This window comes from Carassius gibelio, chromosome B22, assembly GCF_023724105.1.
Source record: "Carassius gibelio isolate Cgi1373 ecotype wild population from Czech Republic chromosome B22, carGib1.2-hapl.c, whole genome shotgun sequence".
Taxonomy (NCBI): Eukaryota; Metazoa; Chordata; class Actinopteri; order Cypriniformes; family Cyprinidae; genus Carassius; species Carassius gibelio.
Window position 1 is genome coordinate 10,750,999 of NC_068417.1, and position 27,070 is coordinate 10,778,068.

The 27,070-nt window shown below is 35.6% G+C and overlaps 3 protein-coding genes across 9 annotated transcripts in view; 1 reads left to right on the forward strand and 2 right to left on the reverse strand.

The window, feature by feature from the left end:
• Window positions 1-12,731, forward strand: part of LOC127988172 (SLAM family member 5-like) — a 177,353-nt gene extending 164,622 nt beyond the window's left edge. Inside the window, exon 4 of one of the 2 annotated variants that reach the window (XM_052590791.1) lies at window positions 12,214-12,731. In XM_052590791.1, coding sequence (XP_052446751.1) covers window positions 12,214-12,359 — 146 coding nt within the window. In that variant the 3' untranslated portion in view covers window positions 12,360-12,731. Of the gene's footprint in view, window positions 1-12,210 lie in introns of both variants that reach the window. The other variant, XM_052590790.1, reaches the window with a different exon arrangement.
• LOC127988173 (uncharacterized) lies at window positions 1,913-4,679 on the reverse strand. The gene is made up of 4 exons (XM_052590793.1): window positions 4,327-4,679; window positions 3,188-3,517; window positions 2,954-3,067; window positions 1,913-2,825 (listed from the first exon to the last, which is right to left on the reverse strand). Exons 1-4 carry the CDS (start codon window positions 4,616-4,618, stop codon window positions 2,746-2,748), a joined length of 816 nt encoding a protein of 271 aa, XP_052446753.1. The 5' UTR covers window positions 4,619-4,679; the 3' UTR covers window positions 1,913-2,745.
• Window positions 12,732-18,605: 5,874 nt separating the features above from the next.
• LOC127988160 (matrix-remodeling-associated protein 5-like) overlaps window positions 18,606-27,070 on the reverse strand; it is a 136,570-nt gene continuing 128,105 nt past the window's right edge. For 4 of the 6 annotated variants that reach the window (XM_052590768.1, XM_052590772.1, XM_052590767.1 and 1 more), the window contains 3 exons: window positions 19,392-19,506; window positions 19,242-19,297; window positions 18,606-18,926 (listed from right to left, as the gene is read on the reverse strand). In XM_052590768.1, coding sequence (XP_052446728.1) covers window positions 19,285-19,297; window positions 19,392-19,506 — 128 coding nt within the window. In that variant the 3' untranslated portion in view covers window positions 18,606-18,926; window positions 19,242-19,284. The remainder of the gene's footprint in view (window positions 18,927-19,241; window positions 19,298-19,391; window positions 19,507-27,070) is intronic. The other 2 variants (XR_008161520.1, XM_052590769.1) reach the window with 1 other exon arrangement.

A 27,070-nucleotide genomic window follows, 5' to 3' on the forward strand; every position in this document is an offset into this window, starting at 1 on the left:
TAAATACAGATCTCGATTGCATTTAGGAATGTTTAAATACATATTCACAAATGATGTATCATAAAGTAGTTGAAGCATCAAGAAAAATGAAGTGAAAATGAAACGAGTCCCTATTGACCTCTACTGGATATATGAGGTCATTGCACTTTCGTTTTTCCACAAACCTGTAGATGACAGCATTCTATCCCTAACACATAGAACAAAGTCCAAATAAAATGTAGATTTAATTAAGATTTTTTTTTTTTTTTTCAAAATTCATAAACTATGGGAGTACTTTTCAAGTTAGTTTTCTCCATAAGGATTTCAAATTTTGAACTCAAGTTCAAATGAACCAAACTCTCCAGCTCTGAGCTGGATCACAGTAATACAAAGCTCGCTTTGAAGCAAAACAAGGTGGATGAATTATTATACATTTTGTACATTATGGTGAATACAGTACCTTGACAAATGAATGAAAGACATCGCCATTGTTCATATTGCCTTGCCATTATGCATATTACATTTCAAAATGATTTTTGCTATGTGCAAGTGAAAGCCAAGACATTTTCCAGTACTGTAACCCATAATTGGAATTGGTGCTGTGCATTTAACCCATTCAAGTGCACACACACACAGCAGTGAGAAGTGAAAACACAGTGAACACACACACACCAAGCCTCAACCCAGCAACCTTCTGGTAACTAGTCCAAGTCTCTAACTATTAGGCCACAGCTGCCCCCTGTACCCTGGCGCCTTTGGTGTCCTCAGATTCCAGATTTTCAAATAGTTGTATCTTGACCAAATATTGCCTATATTATTATTAATTACATATATATATATATATTTAAATGTACTCTTATGACTGGTTTTGTGGTCCTGGTTCAAATGTTTTCATAGATAAACAGCTCCTTCATTGCAGTTTGTGTCTATTATTGGATGTGTGTCTGAAAACTTACTTATTCTTACTAACGAATGATATGAAAATCTTCATTATGGAGGAACATACCTTTACCATACCTTCATTACAGATACCCCCCCCCCCCCCAGACTTTATTTTGTTTCCTTATGTTTTGTTATTTTCTTTTCTTTTCCTTCACCTATTGCTATGGGTGTTTAAAAAATAGCAGGCTGTGTTGATTTTTTACATATTCCATGTATATGTTATTTAAGAATCTGCATAATAATAATAATAAAAAAGGAAAATAAATATTAATTTTTTTATTTAAGAAATTAGAGTTAAAAGAGCAGTATGGTGGCAAACTTTAACTACTGAGATTTAGATGACTACTTTTAAACGAAAATAACTGCAATCCACCTTATTTACATAAGCTGACTTATAATGACATAAGCCGTTTTCTGTGAATGTGCGAGACTTCCGGTTCATTAGCTGCTGTAGGGAAATGGGAAAACCAGTATGTTCATAATAAAGATAACATTGATATAATACGGTAAGACAACACCAGTTTGAAAGTTTAAGCAAAAAAAAAAATTAAAAAAAAAGTTGTGGAAGTAGATGAGACCGGAAGCCAGATATTAAACTAATAATGGCCACGCCCACTCTAACGGCAAACTTAATGTGAAAACATTCTAAAAGCGGAGTCAATGGGTAAAAAGTAAATACAGTTGCTAAGGTAAATAATTTGACAACTTCACACTTGTTATATGACGCCGCATTGTGGACAAACTATGAACAACAACAGTAACAAAATTAATTAATTGATTGGAATCAGTCAAAATATTAAATATTTCGACATTTACCACCGATTAAAACAAATTAAAACGGAAAATAAAATTTATAAAAAATATTATAGACAACTAATAGTGTATTAACGATACTAAAACAACACTGGTACATGCTTACCAACAAATATCCTTTCACTTAAAATATAATTTGTTTAAATAAAGAACATTTCTAACATTATTAGAAAACAGATTATTCACATTCAGCACACAGTGCTACATTTATTCAAAGTTTTAACAAATACATCCATATAAAATAACTTATAAATCAAACATACAAATATGAAAAAGTGACATCTTCACCTAATAGCAAGGTGCAGTAAACCATAAAGCTCATCATTTGTAGTAGTATTATTGCCATAACCAGAAACAAAAGGCTACAATGACACAAATATCTATTCCTAAGCAGACACAAACATAAATTAATTTAAAAAATAAATAATACAATATAACATAAAAATACATGCATCATAAATAATCTAAGGGCATTTTTACAGTTTGCAAAGCATTTAAATAATAATAAAAAAAAGTCATTTTAAAATATGAAACGTTCCCATGTATATTAATAATAGTAGCAGATATGTGTAGCTGTAAACATTTAGCGGTAAAGCAATTTCCTTTTCTTTTTTCTTAATTAAACGTTCCACATCGGTCCAGAATATGTGCAATGGGAAAATAGCATATATAGAAAGCATATCTCACCTTTACAGACATTTCAGGAGTAATAAATATCATTCCAGTACATTTTTTTTTTTTATCCGTAACAACTGCAAACATCTTGGGTTTAACTGGTATTTAACATTTTTTCTTTAGAAATTCTCTCAAGTTAATAAAATCTCTAGCACTGTTTACGAGCCGACTAATTTATAAGATATCGTTTTACAGCCACTGTGTGTACATATATATATGACATTCAGATGATTACATTAGTAAAATGATCTTTGCCTCCCGTCACAGCTGATTTAACATTTCCAAACCAGGTAACAGTAAGTGTCCTGTGATAAATAAGAACCTGTTTTTGTCACTTCACTGAAATGGGAATAATGCATCGGTGTCTTCACACTGATCCGGTTGGGATCCTCTCCGATCTTGAAGGCTCTTTTCATCTGTGTGACAACAACAAGTGACAGAAGATAAAGAAAGACAAATGTGTAGTGTCAGTGACAGCTACAGAGACGAATGCAATCACACACAGAGTTAAATGCTAAGGTGTTTTTCTTCAAGTAATACTTGCCCTTCATGGAGCTCCTGAAGAAATAGAAAATGACTCCAACAACAACAGGTGCAGCTATCAGCAGAACTACAGCCAGATATATCACTGCTTTAACAGCTGAAGACACACCTGAATCTGGAACCAATAGAGAATTTATCACAGGTTTGAGGCAGTCAACACAGTTTCACGCAGTGATGTCAAAAAAGTAATGATATTGATCTTCATATTGCCCTGTAAAGCCACAATGACACTCACCAGTTACAGACACAGTGAAGCTCTTGATGCTCGTGACAGTGTAGTGGTTTCTTCTTGATCTGATCTTCAGTGTATATTCTCCAGAGTCTGTGGATCTGGTGTGTGTGATGGTCAGAGATCCAGTCTGATGATCCAGCTGCAGTCGGTCTCTGAATCTCTCTTTACACTGGACATCTGTACAGATGTGAGTCTGATCTCCAGTGGTTTCAGCGATGAGAGAGTCATTAAAGCACCACGTGATCACATCATCTGGGTTTTTTACTCCAGGAGTGTCTAAAGAGACAGATTCTCCCTCCTTCACTGACTTTCTCTTCACTTCAGCAGAAACACCTGAAACACAAACCAACAGCCGCTGAAGAAGAACCTCTAGAACAGAAACAAACCTTGAAAACGCTCTCTCTTTACTCCTACAGGCGTAGAAACGTCAACTCTGCTGGATTTAAAGATAAATAGAGCTGTGTCATATGGTAAAAGAAATTATCACCTCACATTTTTCATATCAGTTGATATTATTATCATGACACATTTCAAATCTTGTATTTCTGTCAAGTTTAAAGGCAGATTTTTGTTCCTAAGTGAAGTTAATTGTGCTTTTAGACTACTCTGTATGGCCACAACATGACACTTTTGAATTCTTTACACTTTTTCCCGTATTTATTTTCTTTTAAAAAGGGTCAGTTCAAAGTAATTATTTTTAAAGTGTTGTTTTGTAATTGATTTTTTTTTTCTTTGAAAACCAAGACAAAAAAATACAAATATTTAATTTATGCAATGTTGAAAAAACAAAATAAATGGGGTTGAAAAAAACGTGAAGAAAAAAAAAACTTTAATCTCGGTGCATCCCAACAATATTTATCAACATTTTTATGCTTATAAACACAATTTATGTGCTTATTTTACAACAAATCCTCCGCATTTTGGAATCCAGTGAACTAAAAAGGAGTATGAACTAACAGAGCAATTTCAATTGTGTGGTCAGAAATGTGATGTTGAGAACTAAATTGAAAACTAATGGCTCACCAGTGGACACAGATTAGTTTCTAGCCCAATAAATGTCTTAAAGCAACTCTGAATGTCCATATTATACTAAACATATTCATTAAGTGATTTGAACACATAAGCATCCATTAGTGACTCACCATTAACATCAACATTGAAAGTGTTTCCAGTGTGTCTGCTTCTGAAGGTCTGTAGTCGATACACTCCAGTATCTGAAGTGCTGATGTCTGCGATCGTAAGATCACCAGATTGATGATCCAGCTTCAGTCTGTCTCTGAATCTCTCATCTTCTCTATTACACTGAACATCGGTGCAGATATAACTGAGATCTCCATTGATTTGAGCGATGAGATCGTCAATGAAATACCATTTAAATCTTTCTCGACGGTTCATTGTGATATTAGTGTGAAGAGTGACCGAGTCTCCCTTCATCACGAACACTGACACGAGTTCTGTGGCCACATCAGACGCACCTGGAGAAGAAACACACAGATTATTATGAATCTCTTAAAAGAATAGAAAGACAGATGTGACCCTGGACCCACATCAGCAGTCAAGTAGCACAGATATATTAGTAACAATAGCCAAAACCATACAGTATCCGTTTATATTTTATGCCAAATATCATTAAGGCATTAAAGATCATGTTCCATGAAGATTTTTTGTAAATGTCCTACCGTATACACAACAAAACCTAATGTTTGTCTTGTAATACGCATTGCTGAGAACTTCATTTGGACAACTTTAAAAGCGATTTTCTCAATATTTGGATTTTTTTGCACCCTCAGATTCCAGTTATTTGTATCTCAGCCAAATACTGTCTGATCCTAACAAACATACATCAGTGGAAATATTATTTATTCAGCTTTCAGATGATGTATAAATCTTAATTTCATAAAAACGTTCAAATTTATTTAAGTATAGAAACTATTCTGCCTTATTACGTGATAAAAAAAAGTGTTTGTAGTATATAAACTTTAAGAAATCATTCTTATTGATTATTTTTCAGCAGTTATTTGATTTGTAAACCAGTTAAAAGATAGAAATTGAAATAGAAATAATGTAAAACATACGTCTCTATCATCACTTTTGATGAATTTAAAGCATCATTGCGAAATAAAAATTTCAATTTCTAGCATTTCTTTTCCGAAAAAAAAATAATAAAAAAAATTATATATATATATATTCTGAATGGTATAGTGTATAATGTTACAAAAGCTTTTTTTTATTTCTAAATGCTGATCTTTGGATCCCCCTATTCATCAAAAAATCATGAATATTTTTTTTTCTTTAAATAATTCTTAAGTAGCAATACCATTTCATGTTTTTATTCGAAACATTGCTTTCATATAGCCTACCATTTAGGTTTTGCGGGTATTTGTATAAGGAGCGTGTTCCGTTAAGTGTGCGAGGCGTGATTTTAAATGGTATTTATTTACAGAGTTATATGATATCACACTTCTCTAGTATGTTTGGTCTGTGTGGGAAGACGCTGAAGGAAGTGGCGTGACGCAATTCTGTGAATGAATATGTCCAAGTGAAGTAAACAGTTTTTTTGTTTGTTTTGACGCTAGATAATATCCATCAGATAATAAATACATCTAAACTATTCATTTGTATTTTTTCATCGTTGACATCAAGACGAACTGTAACAAGTAAATGTCTTATCGTTCAGAAGTAAAGCAAACACTGTAAACAAGGTAAAAGTAAACTTTGTTTTCAGCATGTATTCTCCGAACAGAGCCGCCATTGTTCCTTTTCACAGTTTCACGATCTCAAGGAAGAGGAAGTCGTCATTTATTTTTGTCCTTGACAGAACTTTTTTTCTCTCTCAAGTTCTTTCACACAAATAGTAACTTATATATGCTACAGAAACTCAACTGTAAATATATAAAAGGTTGCGAAAATGCCAATGATTCAAATCCAGTAATTAAGTAAAAAAAAAGAACAAAATAAATAAATAAAATAATGACGGATTTCGATTAATATTAATGATTATTATTTCTGTTTATTTGTAAATAGTTTCACCATCGCATAATAACATTGTAATTCTGTTGGAAATAGGCCTAATTAAAAATTTACCGTACAAACAAGTCCGGCATTATTGTCATTTTGTTAAAAATAGAATAATGTATTTAAACTATATACTACACACAGGTGTAGTATAAAAAATGAATACAAGACGTAGTCAGCTAGATGATGAACATTATTAGGCTAATAGTATTAATTAATAATTTTTATATGATGGAGTCACACTTGTAGCAATAATTGTTAGTTCTGTTTGTTGATTCAGGGTTAGCATCATCTGAGGTCCTCTGATGGTCAGCATCATCTCTTCTCAGGTGTTCTGGATCCAGACTGGAGCTTGTGTAAATCCCTGATACAAAACATAAAAACAAATAGAGACATCATTAGCATAGCTGCTGATCCAACGAACTAAAATTAGTTTAACCCAAGCTAATGAATAAAAATGCACCTTTGATCAGATGCAACTACACTCACAATTTAAGAGATACATTATTATTTTTGTTTATTTTGGTGACGTATAAATAAAGTCTTCCCATCTGCCTGCACTTGAGTCTTCGCCTCTTGCGATCTGTGACACTACGTCCTTAATAACAATGGATGAAAAGTTTAGAGCCCTACTGATGATTAAGTCTAGAGTGTGTCCACCTTTGTGTGTGTGTCCATGTACATGCTGAATCGACAGGTAAAAAAGTCCAAATATTCAGTTATCACCAATTAACTGTTTGACAAACACTTCCTGCTTCGAAGTCCAGATCTGAATTGAAAATAATCTCAAACATGCTCCAAAGTCCCGATCTGAATCAACCGAGTCGCGAACATGCTATGAAGTCCCGATCTGAATCAATCGAGTCGCGAACAGGGTCCGAAGTGCCGATCTGAATCAACCGAGTCGCGATCAGGCTCCGAAGTGCCGATCTGAATCAACCGAGTCGCGATCAGGCTCCGAAGTGCCGATCTGAATCAACCGAGTCGCGAACAGGCTCCGAAGTCCCGATCTGAAAACTTCGACCAAAGAATGTAAAAAATAACTCTATTTCTCTAACTCTAATAACTCTACAACTCTATGAAAGACTCAGATCACGTATCTAAAAATAAATCGCTATAGTAAAAGAGAAATAATAAGAGGAGTGAAGTTTCCTGTTCTCCTGTGTTTGGTCCCTTACACGTGACGCTCCGCGGCGCGTCTCCGACCCTCACACGCGCGTTTACAGCGCTAAATTAATCATCATTGCTAATTATTATACATTTACTTCATTGTCAGCTTCAGGTACTTCATTTATTATTGTTCAATGAACTGTTTAAAACAAAAAAAGGTTGTATTTCAGTAATAATTCTAAATTATCAAAATAAAATATATAAAATAATGGTTTCTATTTTAATATGTTTTAAAATATAATCTATTTCTGTGATGTGCAGCTGTATTTTCAGCATCATTCCTCCAGTCTTCAGTGTCACATGATCTTTAGAAATCATGAAAATATGATGATTTATTATTAGAACTATTAATAGTTGTGCTACCAAATATTATTTTGGAATCTGAGATACTTTTTTTAGGATTCTTTGATGAATAAAAAGTTAAAATTAAATAAATAATCTTGAGTAAAAGTACAGATACGTATAATAAAATATTACTCCAGTAAAAGTAAAAGTACTCCTTTTTCAATTTTACTCAAGTGAAAGTACAAAAGTTTTTATGTACTTAAGTAAAAAAGTACTGAAAGATAGATGTTTGCAATTTTATATAGGCTAATTTAATTTTATATTAGCACATTTTTTTTATAATCCTACTGCTCAAAATACCTGGGATTTTTTCCTAAATAACCACTATATGGAGTCAAGATATATTTTTGTTGTTGATATGGACTACGTTGACAAGAGTGATGTTCACTGTGAAGCTTACACTGTGATGTACCTGAGAGAAAACAGAGATGACCATCTGATCTTCACCAGTAAGAACAAAGTATTTTAAAGTTTGTTGTTTTACAGAACATCACAATTATATATGACATGATAATAAAGGCCTGAAGTTAGGAAGAACATTTTAAGGAAAATATAATTATATTTTTATAATGATTTTTTTCCTTCTCAAATCTTGTCTGTGGTGTAAAAACACCCCTGGACAAACGGGGTGCATCTCTTCCCCTCTTTGATTATTACTGTAGTTACCATGTTCTGAACATCACATCCTTTCTTTTCTCCCCAGATGTAATCTATATATATATATATATATATATATATATATATATATATATATATATATATATATATATATATATATATATATATATATATTTGGACATTATTTATAAAAATTACCCCAAGCACCAGCAAGCTTGTTAGCTACACATTTAGCATCAGCTACAATATTTACTTATTTTCAGTACGGTTAAGAATAAACATTCATGTCTGTCTAACGTTACTCGTCTAGTTAATCCAAACAATATAACGTTACTGTTGAAAACAATATTAAAACAGACGTCATGGTAGCATTTTAATAAAACTGATAATATTACGGTAGCGGGGAATTTGGACATGAATGAGTTATTTTATTTAATCTGTGTTAGTTTAAGGTTATTTTATTTAATTGTTTAAACTAAAACGAGACGCTGATTGATGTGTCTGCATCGTTTGCACTGGAGCATTTCAGTGGGCTTAAACAGATCACTCTTTACAGCGGATTAAGTTCCCAAACAACTGACAATTTTGACCTATATATGATTTTCAGTTACAATAATTAATCCTACATTTCGACATTAATAACTTACTTTTAGCAACATCAGACGCACGCGCTAACAACATCTCCCGGTTCTTACTGATTCGCACTAAACGGTTCATTTGAATCAGTGAGTGGTCGACTCCAGAACAGCTGCAATCGGATCATTCTAATTCGTAAACGAATCGTTTGGTGCGATTCGCGATCCGATTAAAGTTTATTTTGAAAAGACTCAGTTCGTTCATGATGAATCAGACACCGCTTCTGCGTGTCGGAGCACGTGATATATTATAGGGAGTAACAATATGTTTTATGAAATGTAGTGAAGTTAAAAGTACGATCTTATGCTTTGGAATGTAGTGAAGTAAAAGAAAAAGTTACTCCAAATAAAACTACTCCAGTAAAGTACAGATACTTGAAAAATGTACTTAAGTACAGTAACGAAGTAAAGCTACTCCGTTACTGTCCACCACTGATTTCAGGTGACTACCTGAAGCTCATCAAGAGAATGCCAAGAGTGTGCAAAGCAGTAATCAAAGCAAAAGGTGGCTACTTTGAAGAACCTACAATATGACATATTTTCATTTGTTTCACACTTTTTTATATGTATATAATTCCATATATAATTCCACATGTGTTAATTCATAGTTTTGATGCCTTCATAGTTATGAAAATAAAGAAAACTCTTTGAATGAGAAGGTGTGTCCAAACTTTTGGTCTCTACTGTACATGCTGATTCACTACCAATCATTTTGCACTGTTCCCAATCCAGCTGCTTGACTTATGATGTTTCTCTTTGCTAATGTACAATATTATGTGAAGCATTCTTATAGTTTGTATATATATATTTTTTTAGGCTATGTAAATTTAAACATTTATTTTTTGCGAGTTTGCACTAACATATAATATGGTAGAACAATTAGAAGTATATTTGGCGTACTGTCCATTGACAGGGCTCCGAGCCCGGGAATAACCCAGAGAACTCCCCAAAACATTGGTATGAGACAGCAGCCGGACACAAAATGTGAATGACCCCCAAAAATAGTGAAGAAAAGTGGTGTGTGTGGAAAAGTGAAGTTCAAGCTTGACTAGTTGCTAGTCCTATAGAAGGCACAACAGGATAATAAATCTTTGAAGGACTTCCACATTTAGCTCCATTTCTAAACAGTTAAAATGACAAATAAATATCCACGAGACGTGTGATTATGTTTCTGGATGCTCAAATTGAACAGCAACAAACAATCTACCCTTAGCATCTTTACCTAAAAACTTAAGGGTGTAAAGTTTAGTAGGGAGCGAGGGACATGTCTCTACCAATATCCAGCCACTACCAAATTGGCCCTAGCAATAATTTTGGTCAAGCAATTAAATGTCTGTGGTCTGCTGTTATGACCGAACCAATGCTAAAATAATATGCACTGTACGTCCTTGTGTTAAAATGAACAATCTTACTTAAAACAATATATGTCCTTTTCAGACCAGTCTTTTGGTATCAGGTCTATTTGTTAAGCAGTGTTTTCAGACTGAGAGGTTCATTACAGCAGAACAGGAAGCTCTGAAGACACATGCACTGAATGGTCACTCACACCTACAAGCTTCTCATCCAGCAGATCGAACACAGCTCTGAGGAAACAGACCGCAGCAGGTTTCACTTTGACTCAGATGAGCTTTGTTTGTGAGATCAGACACTGTTTGAACTTTCTGTTTTTGTTTGTTTTTCAATTCTCCACATTTTTGAGAATTAAATTTTTTCAGCTATTTCAAACTATTAAAAATCTTAGGTAGATCTACATAACATCCTGTATATTTAGCTTATATCCAGTAATTTCTTTCAAACATGATCAGTGTTAAATGATAAAATAGCCTGCATGTGTGTGTGTGTGTGTGTGTGTGTGAACTAGGAGGGTCCAACTTTGTCTGAAGGAGTTTCTTTTAAGCAGATGGTATTATTAGAACAGACTTTCTCCGAACGGCTGATTAAAATGTTTGACATGCTTGTTTTGTTCTGTTTGTGGCATCTGGTTGGTAAGTCATACATATATTTTTATGGTTTATTTGTCATAAGGTAGGATCATTTTAATTTACAGCTCTTTACAGGTAAATCAAATCTACTTCAGTTTCGATTCTTTGCTTGTTACGTGTGTTTCTAGACTTGGAAAATATTCTAAAGCACTGTAGCGATTTTTAGTTTCTCACTTTATTTTATTTTTTCAATTAAATTTTTTGAATCAGGGACAATGCACATTTATAATACATAAATATGTAAAATGCACCAGATACTGGCTAAACATATTACATGACATGCAATGAGAGATCCTCTGCAGAAAATTACTCTGCAACTCTGCAACTACAAAAGTCATTGAAGGCTTCGTAAAGCAACAACAGTCTTGATCCGTGTCAAATCTGGCTCTGTTTGTTCCTCAGGTGTGTTTGGTGAGTCTGTGTCAGTGATGGAGGGAGATTCTGTTCATCTAAATACTTATGTTACTAAAATACATGAAAACGATGACATACTGTGGACATTTGGAGCTGATCAATCACTTATAGCTGAAATCAGTAAAGCTGCAGGAATCTTCTCCACATCTGATGGTCCTGATGAGAGATTCAGAGACAGACTGAAGCTGGACAAACAGACTGGATCTCTGACCATCACAAACATCACAACTCAACACGCTGGACTCTATCAAGTAGAGATTAGTGGAGTGAAACTGTCATCAAAGAAGTTCAGTGTTTCTGTCTACGGTGAGTAGAGATCATAATTTAATTGCATTACAAAAATAAGAATAATCAAATAACATTGTTATTGTTTTCAGCTCGTCTGACTGTTCCTATCATCACCAGAAACTCTTCTCAGTGTCGTCCATCGTCATCATCTTCCTCATCATCAAACTGTTCACTGGTGTGTTCAGTGGTGAATGTGGGTCATGTGACTCTCTCCTGGTACAAAGGAAACAGTTTATTGTCCAGCATCAGTGTGTCTGATCTCAGCATCAGTCTCTCTCTACCTCTGGAGGTGGAATATCAGGAGAAAAACAGCTACAGCTGTGTGATCAACAATCCCATCAGAAACCAGACCACACATCTGGACATCACTCAGCTCTGTCACACATGTTCAGGTACAGCAGAGCTGATACGGTTATTTCTTCACACAAAACTAATTAAGTCACCCATATACTTTTTTCAGTTTCACAAAAGAGGGCTCATTTTTATAGCATTACAGTATGTTTTAAAGTTTGAGTTCCTCACAGGGACTAAAGTAAACCACATATCTGTTTTTCCCCAGAAGTCCACATCTATTGCTGCGGTTTTACTGAAGCTGTGATCCGATTGGTCGTCTCTGCTCTGGTGGGCGTGGCTACTGTGGCTGTTCTGGTTTATGACATTAGATCTGCAAGAGGACGAGACAAGAAGCAGATATCATACATATTGTGACATATCTGTAGGTTCTATGAAGATTAAGAAAAAAAAAAAAGATTACTTTTTATTTTTTGGATAGTTCGGGCCAGTTTCACAGGAAGTTATGATTTTGTTCTCATGGATGGAAATGGTGCTTTTTCACATACTGTATAGTTGTATTTAGATCTGAGTAGATTAAATATTATAGAGCAATTTGGTATGATGCTGTTAGAGCTTCATGAGGAAAAGCTATACGAGAACCAAAAAGAAAGTCTAATAACCTGACAAAAAGAGAAATATCTAAGATCAAACTACAGACAGACAGTGATATTATGGACACAGTATGTTATGATTTTTAGAATATCTCAGGTAAGTAGAATATATATATATATATATACACACACATATATATATATATATATATATATATATATATATATATATATATATATATATGTATATATGCATTCGTTTAATGCAGAAATTAAATAGGCCTAGTTGATGTTGTGTTTCGCATGACTATTAAGGAGATCAGAGACCCGTGATCCTGTGAATGCATGGTTTATTTAGGGAAACTAACTTAAAATCCCAGAGCAACTCTGATAGTACGGCTAGTGTGGATGTGTTGAAGGGGTTTAGTGAAATAAAACAAGAAGCTTATTTTATCAGTTATTGCCAAGGTCAAATTTGTGTTGTAAGCAATGTTCCCTCTAAGCTGCGCGCGTGCGCGGCCGCGCAGGCCAGTCGAAGTAGTCGCGCAATAGATTTTTCAGACCGCGCACATTTTTAGACTGCACAAACAATTTTTTTTTCCAGGGGTTAAACATCTGAGCATCAAGGCGATGTAATAAACATTTAAAATACTGAGATGTGACAACCAAGCCGGATGTACGTTAGAATGTTTACATACAAGTATCCTAGGTTACTCTTGGCGTGCCCCAGCAGTCATACAGTAGGCTAACATGGCGAAGAGAAAGGCAGAGCAGGTGCCCCAAAAAAAGGCCTGCCTAACGTTTAAACGTGAGTGGCTAGATGAAACCCAGCCGGCACATGACCGACCTTCAACGTTGAAATATGGTTGAAATAAGGTCAGTTGTGGTTTCAACGTTGAAACAACGTTGATTCAACGTTTAAAGCTGAATGGTTGAAAAACATCCAGCACATGACCAACTTTCAATGTTGAAATATGTTTGAAATAAGGTCAGTTGTGGTTTCAACGTTGAAACAACGTTGATTCAACGTTTAAAGCTGAATGGTTGAAAAACATCCAGCACATGACCAACTTTCAATGTTGAAATATGGTTGAAATAAGGTCAGTTGTTTTAATAAAACAACGTTAAAAATGTTTAATGCTAAATGGTAGAAAAAGGTTAACAAGCTTTTAAATTATTTATATTAAATTATTTAAATTAATTATTTTAATAGCATTTTAAAATATTTTAGTCATGATACCTATTCTAAAATCTAAAGGTATATGTTAAATATTATCATCATTAACAACAATAAAACTATATACATTTCGCTACTTTATCACACTGAAACAACTCCCATTGGTAGTTTTATTTTATTACTTCTATCATGATTGGTTAATCTGGCTGTCATTCAGGAAACTGGACAATGAATCGGTTCGCGCCTTTCTACATTTAAAAATATGACCGTTATTGTCGTCTTTCTGTGAGTGAGGCGGCTAACTGTGAGCTGCTGCTCGTTATAACTGACTGCTCTATCGGTCCCGAATTATTTCATATTTGCCTGTACATTTTTTATTTATTTTGAGCGAATTTGAGTCGTGACATGTCAATGGAGAACAAAAACTGTGAACACAAGAAGGGTCAGGTGTTCTGCGAGGTCCTGGAAACATCCTGTCAAAATGAGGTAAGAAAATCGCTAACGTTATCTTTATTATCTTTTGAAAATAGTAAAGTATTACCAGAGTTTACAAATGGGTAGTTTAAAGGACATGTAACCTGCAGATAAATAAAAACCCGTGTGTCTATTTTTGCATTGCTTTATCACAGCTGATCAAGTTAACTAGATGCTCACCTAATGTGTTGCTGGTAAGAGAGATTTAGAGATGGTTTAGAGATTTTCCCATATTTTCCTGATATGTATCCCATGCATTAGGTGTGTTATATATGTTTGTATGCTTATAATAGTTTCAAAGTGTTTTCTGAAACATATAAGTGCAAATGTCGGTATTTAAATAATATAATTTTAATGAATTAATGAAAATGAATAAATAAATAAAAGGATTGTTTAAAGCCATGGTTCTCAAAGTGTCAGGCCCCCTCTAGTTGTTATGCAGGCGAATCACTAAATTAAACTAATTAATGTTAATACATTTTAACTTAATCTTTGAGTAAGTTTTTTTTTTTTGCACATTTAAGTATGTTAGAGTTAAAGTACAGTAAAGTTTTGTGACTTTTGTTAGATAATTACATTTAAAATTACATTTTAATTTAAACTTTTTTTTATTTACCTGTGTATGTAAGCACAGTTGTAGTGTTAATGTTCAAAGGTGGTATGGTAAAGTGTCTGACAACAATAAATATTCTTATTAGAATAAAACTGCCTCATTTTTTAACTGTAGACCTGTAGCTGAATAGTTTGGTCTACTACGCTGCTGAAATGTAATGTTGGTCATTATGGTGCAACTTAATATTTAATAACAAATATTTTCTGAAGTGGTACTTGGTATAAAAAGTTTGAGAACCAGTGGTTTAAAGAAATGGTATAATATGAAATCCTGCTTTTAAAGAACTTTTCAGTAAACCATTTCTTCTTTCCCCTTGTGGAGTCATCGAGGATCCAGCTTGTTCTTGAAACATTGGTAAGAAATTGTTCATCTGCTACATTGCACTGTCACTTCTGCTAGAGATGCTTTGACCTTTTGTGATAGGTTTTGATTGTACTTAGTTTATTAAAAATTTACTGAATTAGATTTTATTTGTTTTACTACACTGTATTACTAGTGTTTTGATTAAAACAGTGTAACTGGGGGCTCTGAAAACACTGCTTGTGAATAATTTGTTAATATTGTAAATTTTCATCTGAATACATTAAATAAGTGTTTAATGAATAGTGTTGTCCACTTTGTTTCCAACCTCACTGTTACTGAACTGTAAAGTGAAAATATTGTGTGATTTATTTTGCATTCAGTTTTCAGTTAAATATATTTCACAATATCAAAGTTATTGTGAAACATTGTGGACATACCTAAACTCATTGGTTAAATCTTATGTTCCCTCCAGAAGTTTGCACTCTGTAAGTGAACGACGCCTTGTGGTGCCATCCCAGAGAGGTTCATAATCACTCTCAAGGACCTTTTCCTGGACTGTGTCCAGCTGGTGGAATCACCTCCCAATCTCAATCCGAACTGCTGAGTCTTTACTCATTTTCAAGAAACATTTTAAGACTCATCTTTTTCACCGGAACTTAACCAACTAATGCTAGCACTTTTCCTTCTTTTCTTGTCTTTCATATAAAAAAAAAAAAAAAAAAAAACCTGGCTTAGCGTTCTGTACTCGACTAACTGAGACTTGTCATGGCACTTGTATACTGTTGTTGTTCGCTTGTACTCCTGACTGCTTCTGTTCTTCTCATTCGTAAGTCGCTTTGGATAAATTCGTCTGTTAAATGATTAAATGTAAATGTTTATACAGGACGGTACAGAAAGTGCACAAGTGGGAGAGAGTGGAGGGGACGGCGTCAGAAAGGACCTAGCGCTGGGACACTTTCAAGGATCACCCGAAGCACAACCACACTGTATACACTAAGGCTGCTGGTTCTAACATTTTAGAGTGCCCTGCGGTAGAAATCTCATTCTGCATTCCCAACGGTAAAGAAGACACAGTCCGGGGGGGGGTTCCCATTATAAATCAACTGGTTGAAGGTTCCCTTCTCGAACTGTTCAACACATTTTCACTGCACAAATGTACACAACTCTTGTAATGAGACGCATTACTAAAACATGTTTTTGACAGAAACTGTAGTTTTCCACCAAAATAAAAGATCCACTGGTTTCAGTCATAAAGGTACAAGGGTTTGTCTTGTAAGTGCTGAAAAAAATATGCATTTTTGTGCCGAATTATTTTACAAAAACCTTTAAATATTATTGTATTTGGATTGTTCTACTACATGTTTTTAGCATTACCTCCATGCATACTCTGCATAATAAAGTGTGGGATTATTTTCATCTGTTTTATACAGTATGTTTCCAAAATTTAACTGCTGTTTGACAATTTTGAGCATGTGGTAGTTTATTGAAGTTGTTTGTAAAGCCATTGCTGCCAGTCATTAGATTTTTAGCCTTGCATGTACATTGTTGATCTAAATGCCAACTAGGATCTAGGTGTATTTACACCCGGTGCAAGGTACGACGGGGAAACAACGTCGTGTTATCAACGCTGATTAACTTTTCAAAATCAACACCTCATTCAGCTTTCATCCCAGGGCTGCAGCACGACCCTAATTCACCCATAATGCAGGTAAGACGGTGAAACAGCGTCGCTATTTCAACGGTGAATCCACGTCGTGATTTCAACGTTGATCCAATTTGCAAAATCGAAAGGTTATTCAACGTTGATTCAATGTCGGGATTTCAACAGTGAATCAGCGTTGTGATTTCAACCGTACATCAACGTCACGATTTCAACGGTGAATCAACGTCGTGATTTCAACGTTGATCCAATTTGCAAAATCGAAAGGTTTTTCAACGTTGATTCAACCATGGTACCTGACGTTGTTTCAACGTTGAATCAACGTTGAAATGCCGGCTGGGAATAGTCCAAACTGACACAAAAGATGGTCCAGGTAGGATAAAACTGTCAGACATATTTACATATGAAGAAAGGAGTGGCGTGATCTGCAAATTCTGCTCGGAGGCCAAAGTGAAAGGAGAGTTCGCTCGGGGGAAACATTGGTCCGAGTGGAAGCTTGATTACCTTAAGCGTCATCTGACACAGAAAGTCCATGTAGATGCATTGAAAACATTAAGACTTAGACATGGGAACTCTATTGATAAAATTCTCACCGAAACTAATGAATCCCGAGAGAGACGAATTCAGAGAGCACGATCCGACCCTGAACAAATAAAAATATTGATCGACAATGTGATGCTAGCAATTAACACCAACATGTCCATGTTATCAGTTCAGGATATACACGATCACATGGCAAAATACGTCGACCTACCTCAGAGTTGGAGAAGCAAAAATTATGCTTTTGTATTTGTGGAATGCATCAACTCAGTTGTGCAGACTGAGATGATAAGCAGCATAAGAAATGCTCGTGTCCACACACTAATTGTGGATGAAAGTACCGATATCTCAGTGCATAAGATGCTTGTGCTTTACATTAAGTTTCGGGAGCAAACTGATTTCAGTTACAAGACAGTTTTTGCTGGAATCATTCAGCTTTCAGGATGCACTGCAGAAAACATCCTTGATGCCATTACCAAGTTCTACGCAGACCATGCGCTAGACATGAACAAAATGGTCATGTTTACTTCAGATGGTGCTTCTGTCATGTTAGGCAGACATAAAGGAGTAGCTGCTTTACTGAAGCGTCAGGTACCCCACCTGACTGAGCAACACTGCGTGGCCCATAGGGAGGACTTAGGAATCGATGACAAATGGAAAGATGTCCCTATAATGAAAGAGGTAGAAACGCTACTCCGGACAGTATACTCCATGTTTTGTAGATCATCTGTGAAGAAAGCCAAATTCACAGAGATGGCAGAGGTTTTAGAAGTGGATTCGCTGTCTTTTAGACCTTTGAATGAAGTGCGTTGGCTGTCACGCTACCAAGATGTGCACGCTTTTTTGCGAAATTTCAGCGCGTTGATATTTATTAATTGCTCACAGTACTGAAATGTGTGCTCAGAAAAAAAATAATTTGCTCAGTGCTGAAAAAAATTAGAGGGAACATTGGTTGTAAGTACTAAAACTTAAAATGTATAAAACTATAGATATTTAAATAAATTCAAAAATCTAAATGACTAGATGTATTCAAATTAAAACCATATTAAAATATGAAAACTATTCAAAACTAATAAAAAATTTGAATGGCAATGGTACTAATGTTTTAAAACTAAAATGACACTTTTTTGGGTGAACTAACCCTTAAAATGTTCATTTATAACATTCAAAATGTTTCTTTAAAACATTTTAACATTCCGTTATTAAGAGCAACAGTAAAAATTATATACTTACAACACAAACATGCAACTTAAGGAAGAGCATTCGCATGTAAGCTACAGATCAGCGAATAAAGAGAAAACTGTTGCAAAACATGCATTTTATTGAAAACAGAGTCAAAGATTATGCCTGCATTTTTTTTTAATCAGTTTCAATTACATTTTATTCAAATTATATTACACATTCATTTTAATTGGCACAGAAGTAAATTCCATACATGCTAAATGTAAACCTATTCCAGATGAATAAGCAGTGTCCAGATAATGTTCTCCATAACTAGTAACAAGTGCGTGCTTTATGATTAAGTGTGGCCTAAAGTTATTCAAGTTAAAGCTCCACAACAGAAGCTAAAGTGCAGAGACACAATCCAGTTCTGATCCTGTTAGGTCTGGTGACGTTTTCCTGCCTGCAAGGAAACAAGGATTCACAGATTACAGAGAGAGAAATAAACAGTGGTTACACTTGTAGTAGCTCATCGATTCTGAAGTGTTTGAAAGTTCATTTAAGTTTGAGGTCAACTCCATTTAGTGGAAAGAATAGCGGATGAATAAAAATGTGCCCCTTTGTTTTTCATCAGAAGAGCAGAAAAATGCTATTGTATTTCTGATTTAATGGTGATTCTTTGCATGATATCTGAATAAATGACATGAATCCACATCACACACACACACACGGAGTGAAATCAAACACAATCTCATACTAGCAGGCTGCAGTACTTTACCTCATCCTTGGACTTTTAACAGATGACTCCGCTTATTTGTTTTTTAATCTCGTCTCCTTTGAAAAGTATAATAATAATAATTTAGCACTAATTTTGAAAAATACAGACAGTCATTTCCTCCACTTATAATAGATGTTTTATAATACTTGCCCTTTATAAAGCTTCTTCCCGAAACCACGTGTGCTGAATAAGCCAGGTTTTACTGAAGGCGGACCTGAATCTTTAGAGTCAATCCCCTTTGGAGTGGGAAGTTGCACTGCACTCCCTAGAGAACAGTAGAGCATTACTATTGATTCCAGGACAAAATACTTCAAGAAGTGTGCTACTATGCAGAAGAACTTATGCACCCTACGACCAATCACAACAGACTGGGCCGTCTGACCAATCAGAGAAGAGCAGGCACAAAGAAAGGAGGGGTTCAGAGAGACTGAATCTTTGAAAATGGCTGGAAATCATTTTGGAGGCATATTTTGAGAAAACAAGCGTATTTGACCTTGCATGCAAGTAAACCCAGACATCCCAACCTGCAAAAAGTCATTTCAGGGAGGTGAAATGAAACTTGTCAACTCACCTCAACATGCCTTTTGCAATCATTTAGCCTGCCATGGGCAATGCTTGAGCAAGACTGTCATTATGTTTTACATCTATAAGACAGGGGTACACTTTGGTGTAGTCTGCCGTAAAATGTGTCTTATACTTTTTTTGTTTTGTGCCACTCTCCCTCTGCCATTGTGCTCCTGTTTCTAGATAGACATAACTGATTCATTTTGTTCGGGACTCGGGAGAAGAGATAAAAGCCCGCCCACACTGACAATTGATTGGTTGATTTGCAGAAACATGCGCTTCGTACACACGCACATTGGCACACATACGCAAGGTCTCTCGCTCCCTCTCCCTCTCTGCCGTGCGCGCGCTACACGGTTTGAAACACAGTATCTGTTTCGCATGCGCGTTTTTGCTCGCTCGGTCTAGATTCCGGGAGATTTTGACTAATTTGCGGGTCTCAGGGAGCCGCTTTCAATATGCGGGAGACTCCCGGAACTTCCGGGAGACTTGGGATGTCTTTAAACCTATTGTAGGAGACTCAAAGTAATATTAAGAAAAAAAAAAAAAAAAAAAAAAAAAAAGGCATAATAGGGCCACGTTAAAAATCTTTCTCATGCTTTCTAGAGATGTTCCGATACCCTTTTTCTCTTCCCGATACCGATTCCGATACCTGGGCTCAGGGTATCGGCCGATACCGAGTACTGATCCGATACCTGGGTGTGTATCTGTATATACAGCTGTATATACTACTAGCCCTGTGTAAATTGCTAGAATTCTTTTTATGGTGTGCTTCAGACAGATCCCTCAATAAAACATGAACAAATACATGGTGAACTACTGTATTTATTACAGTATTTTTATTATCTAACATGAATTTGACAGTATTATTTATTTTCATATGCAAAAAAGAACTTCAAATGCAGCCAAAAATCTAACACCGCAAACTAAAAAAGGTATTTAAGTTTTACAATATAACTGTATAAAAAAACTGCAACAAATAAGTCTAGGAATATAAAAAAAGATCTATTAATCAGATAATCTCTTTACAACAAAACAAGTAAAAAACAAGCAACCATCTAGGCATAATTATTATTATTATAGAGACGTATTATTATTACTGTAGGCTACAACAGTAGCTTTATATATTGTCAATTTACTCATGTAAACCAAACATTTATTTTAATGGGCTGCCATGAAGATCTTTGAGTGTCTGTGTTTATGATATGACAGTATTCTCAAATGAAACGGTAAATTCTCATGAAGTGACGGTTTATGCGTTCGTGTCCTCATGACACACAGCAGAGACTACAAAACAGCGAGCTCTCGCGCATCTGTGCCAGTCACCCACAGAGATGTAGATTTTGCGGGAGTAATATTTAAATAGTATTTTGCAGTTTAATATTCACAGACACTAGTATATATTCGGCTACTGTCTGGAGCCCTGCGCTTTGACTTACACGGAAGCGACTGAACGCAGTTGCCGGTACTGAATATACTTGAGAGTCTGTAACTACCGGTACTACAGAGACATACTGCTAACCACTGATCTATAATATAGAAGCGGCTTCACTGTCTTTTGGCAGTTTAGAATGTGATGAGTGATCCAGTCATATATAGATCAGGGCTGCTAACGCGTTTTCATTTCTTCTTCGCTGCTCTAAACAGGGGTTGCTTGTGGCAACACAGCACAACTTCCTGTGTTTTCAATGCATTTTGAGCAGCGAAGAAGAACCGTGCAGCGGTTAGGCAAAGCTTGCGGTCATAACTAGGTATTTTTTAAGAAAATGGTATCGGATCGGTATATGGGTTCATGTACTCGCCGATGCCGATGCCAGAATTTGTTGTGGTATCGGAGATATTTCCGATACTAGTATCGGAATCGGAACAACTCTAATGCTTTCCCACTTGACTTCATGTCAGCTCTTCACGGTCCAATCATAAAATAAATTAAAATATAATAATAATCCGCAAGTGTGCTGGCAGGCAATTTGCACTATCTAGGACCCACCACTGAAAAGGCCCCATTTCCCCTGCATTTCAACCTTGCACAAGGAACCACAAGTAGGTTTTGAGAACCAGATCTTAAGTCTCTGAAAGGGCTTTGTATTGGTATAATTAAAGATTCAAGATCAGCAGTAGAGAAGGTAGGGTTGCCAATCCTGACAGGATTTAAACCAATTCAAGGCTGAAGCTTTGAGTCCCACACTGAATACTAATCGAAGCAGGAGCAACTAGTGGTCTAATGTATCAAAGGCAGCAGTCAAGTCTAAGAGAATTACAGTAACAGACTCATCTGCATCAGTAGCAATGTCGATACCATCTCCACAACCACCACTGCAATGGCTTCTTAACATAGGAGGACAATGAGCACAGTAACATTTCCCGGTGGCCTGACGGTCATTCTGGCCTGCCGGCTGCCGCTGTGCAATTGATCAGGCTGACGTGCAATAGGCTGTTATGACGGTTTTGTGAATCTACGAATCAGGCGATCGTGGACTGAAAATGACATTACCACATGAGCAAACATCAGCGAAGCACTGCCTAATTGGCTATATCCAGAGGCAGGCTTTATCTTAGAAAATTGCGCAAAAAATGGAGCTGTAAATGAAAAGGAGGAGCAGAGAGCGAACGAATAAAAAGGAGAAAAGCCCTGCCACAGACGCAGCAAATTGCTGGATGCGCATTCTGTATTCCCAGACAACAATAGCGATGAGGAGAAAATAAAAACCTGGACAAACCATTCACTCTTGATCAATGTGAAGGAGTTATGCTGAAATATGAGCAGTCATTGTCACTGATTCGCGAAACCGCTATACGAACTCCCGAACTGATTCAAATGATTCGCGATCCCGCTATGAACTCCCGAACTGATTCAAATGATTCGCTATTCCCAAGCTGACTCAAATGATTCGCGATCCCGCTCCGAACTCCCAAACTGACTAAAATGATTCGCGATCCCGCTACGAACTCCCAAACTGATTCAAATGATTCGCGATTCCCAAACTGACTAAAATGATTCGCGATCCCGCTCCGAACTCCCAAACTGACTAAAATGATTCGCGATCCTGCTACGAACTCCCAAACTGATTCAAATGATTCGCGATTCCCAAACTGACTAAAATGATTCGCGAACCCGCTACGAACTCCCGAACTGATTCAAATGAGTTGCGATCCCCAAACTGACTCAAATGAATCGCGATCCCGCTCCGTTTTCCCGAACTGATTCAAATGATTTGCGATCACGCTACGAACTCCCGAAATGATTCAAATGATTCGCGATCCCACTAGTTATTAACTGCAGATAGTGCTCTAAGCTAGTTTTTGACCACACACTCAAATGGTAATGAAAAACAGCCCTACAGAACAGAATAGAACAGCCATACAATCTGCAGTATGAGACATACGGCCAAATAAAGTTTTTTATTATTCTTGACATCCATGAATAAAAGTCATGTGGGTTTGGAACAACAAAGGTAAACAAGTAAATGGTGACATGGGGGTGGGGGGGGGGGGGGGGGGGGTGGATGAATGCTTTAATTCTACTGATAATTGATTTTCAGTTATTTGTGCTATGTCACTTATAAATAGTTTTACTTACATGAACTGTCTTTTGCTCATTTCAGCAAACAAAAAGATGCAAGACTGCAAACTTTCCAGTACTTCTGTGTACTGATAATCCAGTTTCCAGCCAGTCCCAGGAGGTTTGTCTGTTTTATCCTTCTTCACTAAAATGTCTTAAAATTGCTTGGCTATTGACCAGTAAATGCTAGGAGATTGTAGATATACAATAGGAATTTTGTTCTTTACTACGTTTTTCAGATCATATTAAACCTGTAAAATATTGGAGAAGATCAATTAAGTTTTCAGGAGCACATGTGATAAATGCTGAACTACGTAAAAGACAACCTGACTACACCAACATATCAAAAATCTAATGAGACGCGCTCTTTTTAAAAGAGTTGATTTAATGACAAAATCAACATGAGAGGTCATGGACATGTTCCCATTTCCTCGGGTTCCACAACTTGTGAGTATTTGAGTTTAGTGTTGTTTCCTTTGAATTCAGTATTTCCACTGCATTTTCACATTTTTTTTGTATGAATAAAAACCGTTATTAAAAAATGTTTTAATAAATTTTTCTTTCCATTTTCTTTATTTCTTTTTTTGGTAGCTGCTGCATGAAGTGAAGATGCGGTTTGGGAAGGACCTTCATCTTAATCTAGAGACTGCTCTTCAAGTTCTGAACAGTTCAGCAAATTGAAACAAACACAAAAAGTATGTTCTTTTTTTCCTTAACACAACCATTAGTTGCTTGGTTTGTTGAACGGTTACTGTAATAAATCTATTTATACCATGGTTTGTCTGAATATTTGATTCTGATCTGCTAAAAGGTGTGCATTAAAATACTTTGATTCACAGGTAGTTCCAATCAGTTTAATTACAATTAAAGTTTAATGTGCTGCTGCAATGACATACATGCAAACAAAACACTTGCACACGGAGATCGGAGATTAAAGTAATGTGAACTTTGTGAACATGAACCGTAATGAAAATAAGTAAATCTTGTATCTGATGCTAAATGTCTAGCTAACAAGCTTGCTGGTTCTAACTTGAGGTAATTTTAAAAAATAATGTCCAAATATTTTTTATTCAACCACATATACATATATGTACACATACATATATATATATATATATATATATATATCATCTGGGGAGAAAAGAAATGAGATGCACCCTGTTTGTCGAGGGGTGTTTTTACAGCCCAGACAAGGTTGAGAAGGAAAAAATCATTATGAAAATATGATTATATTTTCCTTAAATGTTCTTCCTAACTTCAGGCCTTATTATCATGTCATATATAATTGTGATGTTCTGTAAAACAACAAACTTTAAAATACTTTGTTCTTACTGGTGAAGATCAGATGGTGATCTCTGTTTTCTCTCAGGTATATCACAGTGTAAGCTTCACAGTTAACATTACTCTCGTCAACGTAGTCCATATCAACAACAAAAATATATCCTGACTCCATATAGTGGTTATTTTGGAAAAAAAATCCCAGGTATTTTGAGCAGTAGGATTATAAAAAAATAAAAAATAAATAAAAAATACAAAAGGGCCAATATAAAATTAAATCAGCCTATATAAAAATTGCAAACATTTATCTTTCAGTACGTTTTTTACTTAAGTACATAAAAAATTGAGTACTTTTGTACTTTCACTTGACTAAAATTGAAAAAGGAGTACTTTTACTGGAGTAATATTTTATTATACGTATCTGTACTTTTACTCAAGTTTATTTAAATTTTAACTTTTTATTAATCAAAGAATCCTGAAAAAAATAATCACAGATTCTAAAATAATATATAGCAGCAAAACTGTTGATAATTCTAATAATAAAAAATTTAATTAAATTATACATAAAAGAATCCTGAAAAAAGTGTCACAGATTCCAAAATAATATTTGGTAGCACAACTATTAATAGTTCTAATAATAAATCATTATATTTTCATGATTTCTAAAGATCATGTGACACTGAAGACTTGGAGGAATGATGCTGAAAATACAGCTGCACATCACAGAAATAAATTATATTTTAGAGGATATTAAAATAGAAACCATTATTTTATATATTTTATTTTGATCATTTATAATTATTACTGAACTAAAACCTTTTTTTTTGTTTCAAACAGTTCATTGAACAATAATAAATGAAGTACCTGAAGCTGACAATGAAGTAAATGTATAATAATTAGCAAAGATGATTAATTTAGTGCTGTAAATGCGCGTGTGAGGGGCGGAGACGCGCCGCGGAGCGTCAGACGCACGTGAGGACCAAACACAGGAGAAATTTCACTCTTCTTATTATTTCTCTTTACTATAGCGATCTATTTTTAGATACGTGATCTGAGTCTTTCATAGAGTTGTAGAGTTATTAGAGAAATGGAGTTATTTTTTTACATTCTTTGGTCGAAGTTTTCAGATCGGCAATTCGGACCCTGTTCGCGACTCTGTTGATTCAGATCGGGACTTCGGTGCCTGTTCGCGACTCGGTTGATTCAGATCGGCACTTCGGAGCCTGTTCGCGACTCGGTTGATTCAGATCGGGACTTCGGTGCCTGTTCGCGACTCGGTTGATTCAGATCGGCACTTCGGAGCCTGTTCGCGACTCGGTTGATTCAGATCGGCACTTCGGTGCCTGTTCGCGACTCGGTTGATTCAGATCGGCACTTCGGAGCCAGTTCGCGACTCGGTTGATTCAGATCGGCACTTTCGGAGCCTGTTGGCGACTCGGTTGATTCAGATCGGCACTTCGGAGCCTGTTGGCGACTCGGTTGATTCAGATCGGCACTTCGGAGCCTGTTGGCGACTCGGTTGATTCAGATCGGCACTTCGGAGCATGTTTGAGATTTTTTTTAAATTCAGATCGGGGTCCTGTTATTTCGAACACACGTACCTGTTGTGTATGATTAGTATCGCTGGATTTAGTTATTTGAGATAATTGCGCGTTCATGTGTTGTCTTAAAAGGGGATATGTATCGATACTCGAAACCATGATCAGCAGTGCAGCGATTGGCTGGTGGCAAGACGGCAATGTAATGACGTCATATAATTTAAAACGACACCTGACGAAAAACTTGACAAATTTCTGGACTTTTATAAGGAAACAGCCAAGCAAACAAAACTACATAAATGTTATAATAGATACATGAAACAGATAATAGATACAGGTTTTTTTTTTTTCATGACAATTATTTAGATTCGCAATTTATAATAGTTGTGCAGTTTTTACATTTTTATTTCAATGTAGAAATTATCTATTGATTTCATTTTATATTTGGACAGATTTGTTACGTGACAGCATTAATGAAAGTTTCTTAAGGGTCATTATCATGTTATCTGCATCTCCTGCGCTCCATCAAGCCACTCTTATAATAGCAGTCATCACTTAAAATAATGCACGACTCTATTATCTGTGTGTAAGACTCTAATACAATTATGAAGTAATACTTTTATGACAAATAAATATTTTAGTGAGTAAAACTGGCTGTGTCTATATAGGCTGTTATGGACTACACAGCATTTTTATATTATTTTTAAATATTTTTTTAATGATTATTATTTTAAATTATTGTCCCTTTATCAGTACGACACTCTTGTAATAAAGTAGCGGTGGAATCAGACATATTTTGAGTATCAGTTCTGGTTGAAAAGAAGCGATCTAATCCTGTTTACATGAAATAAGCTGCTCCCGAGCAGGTTTAAGCTTATGGACCTGTT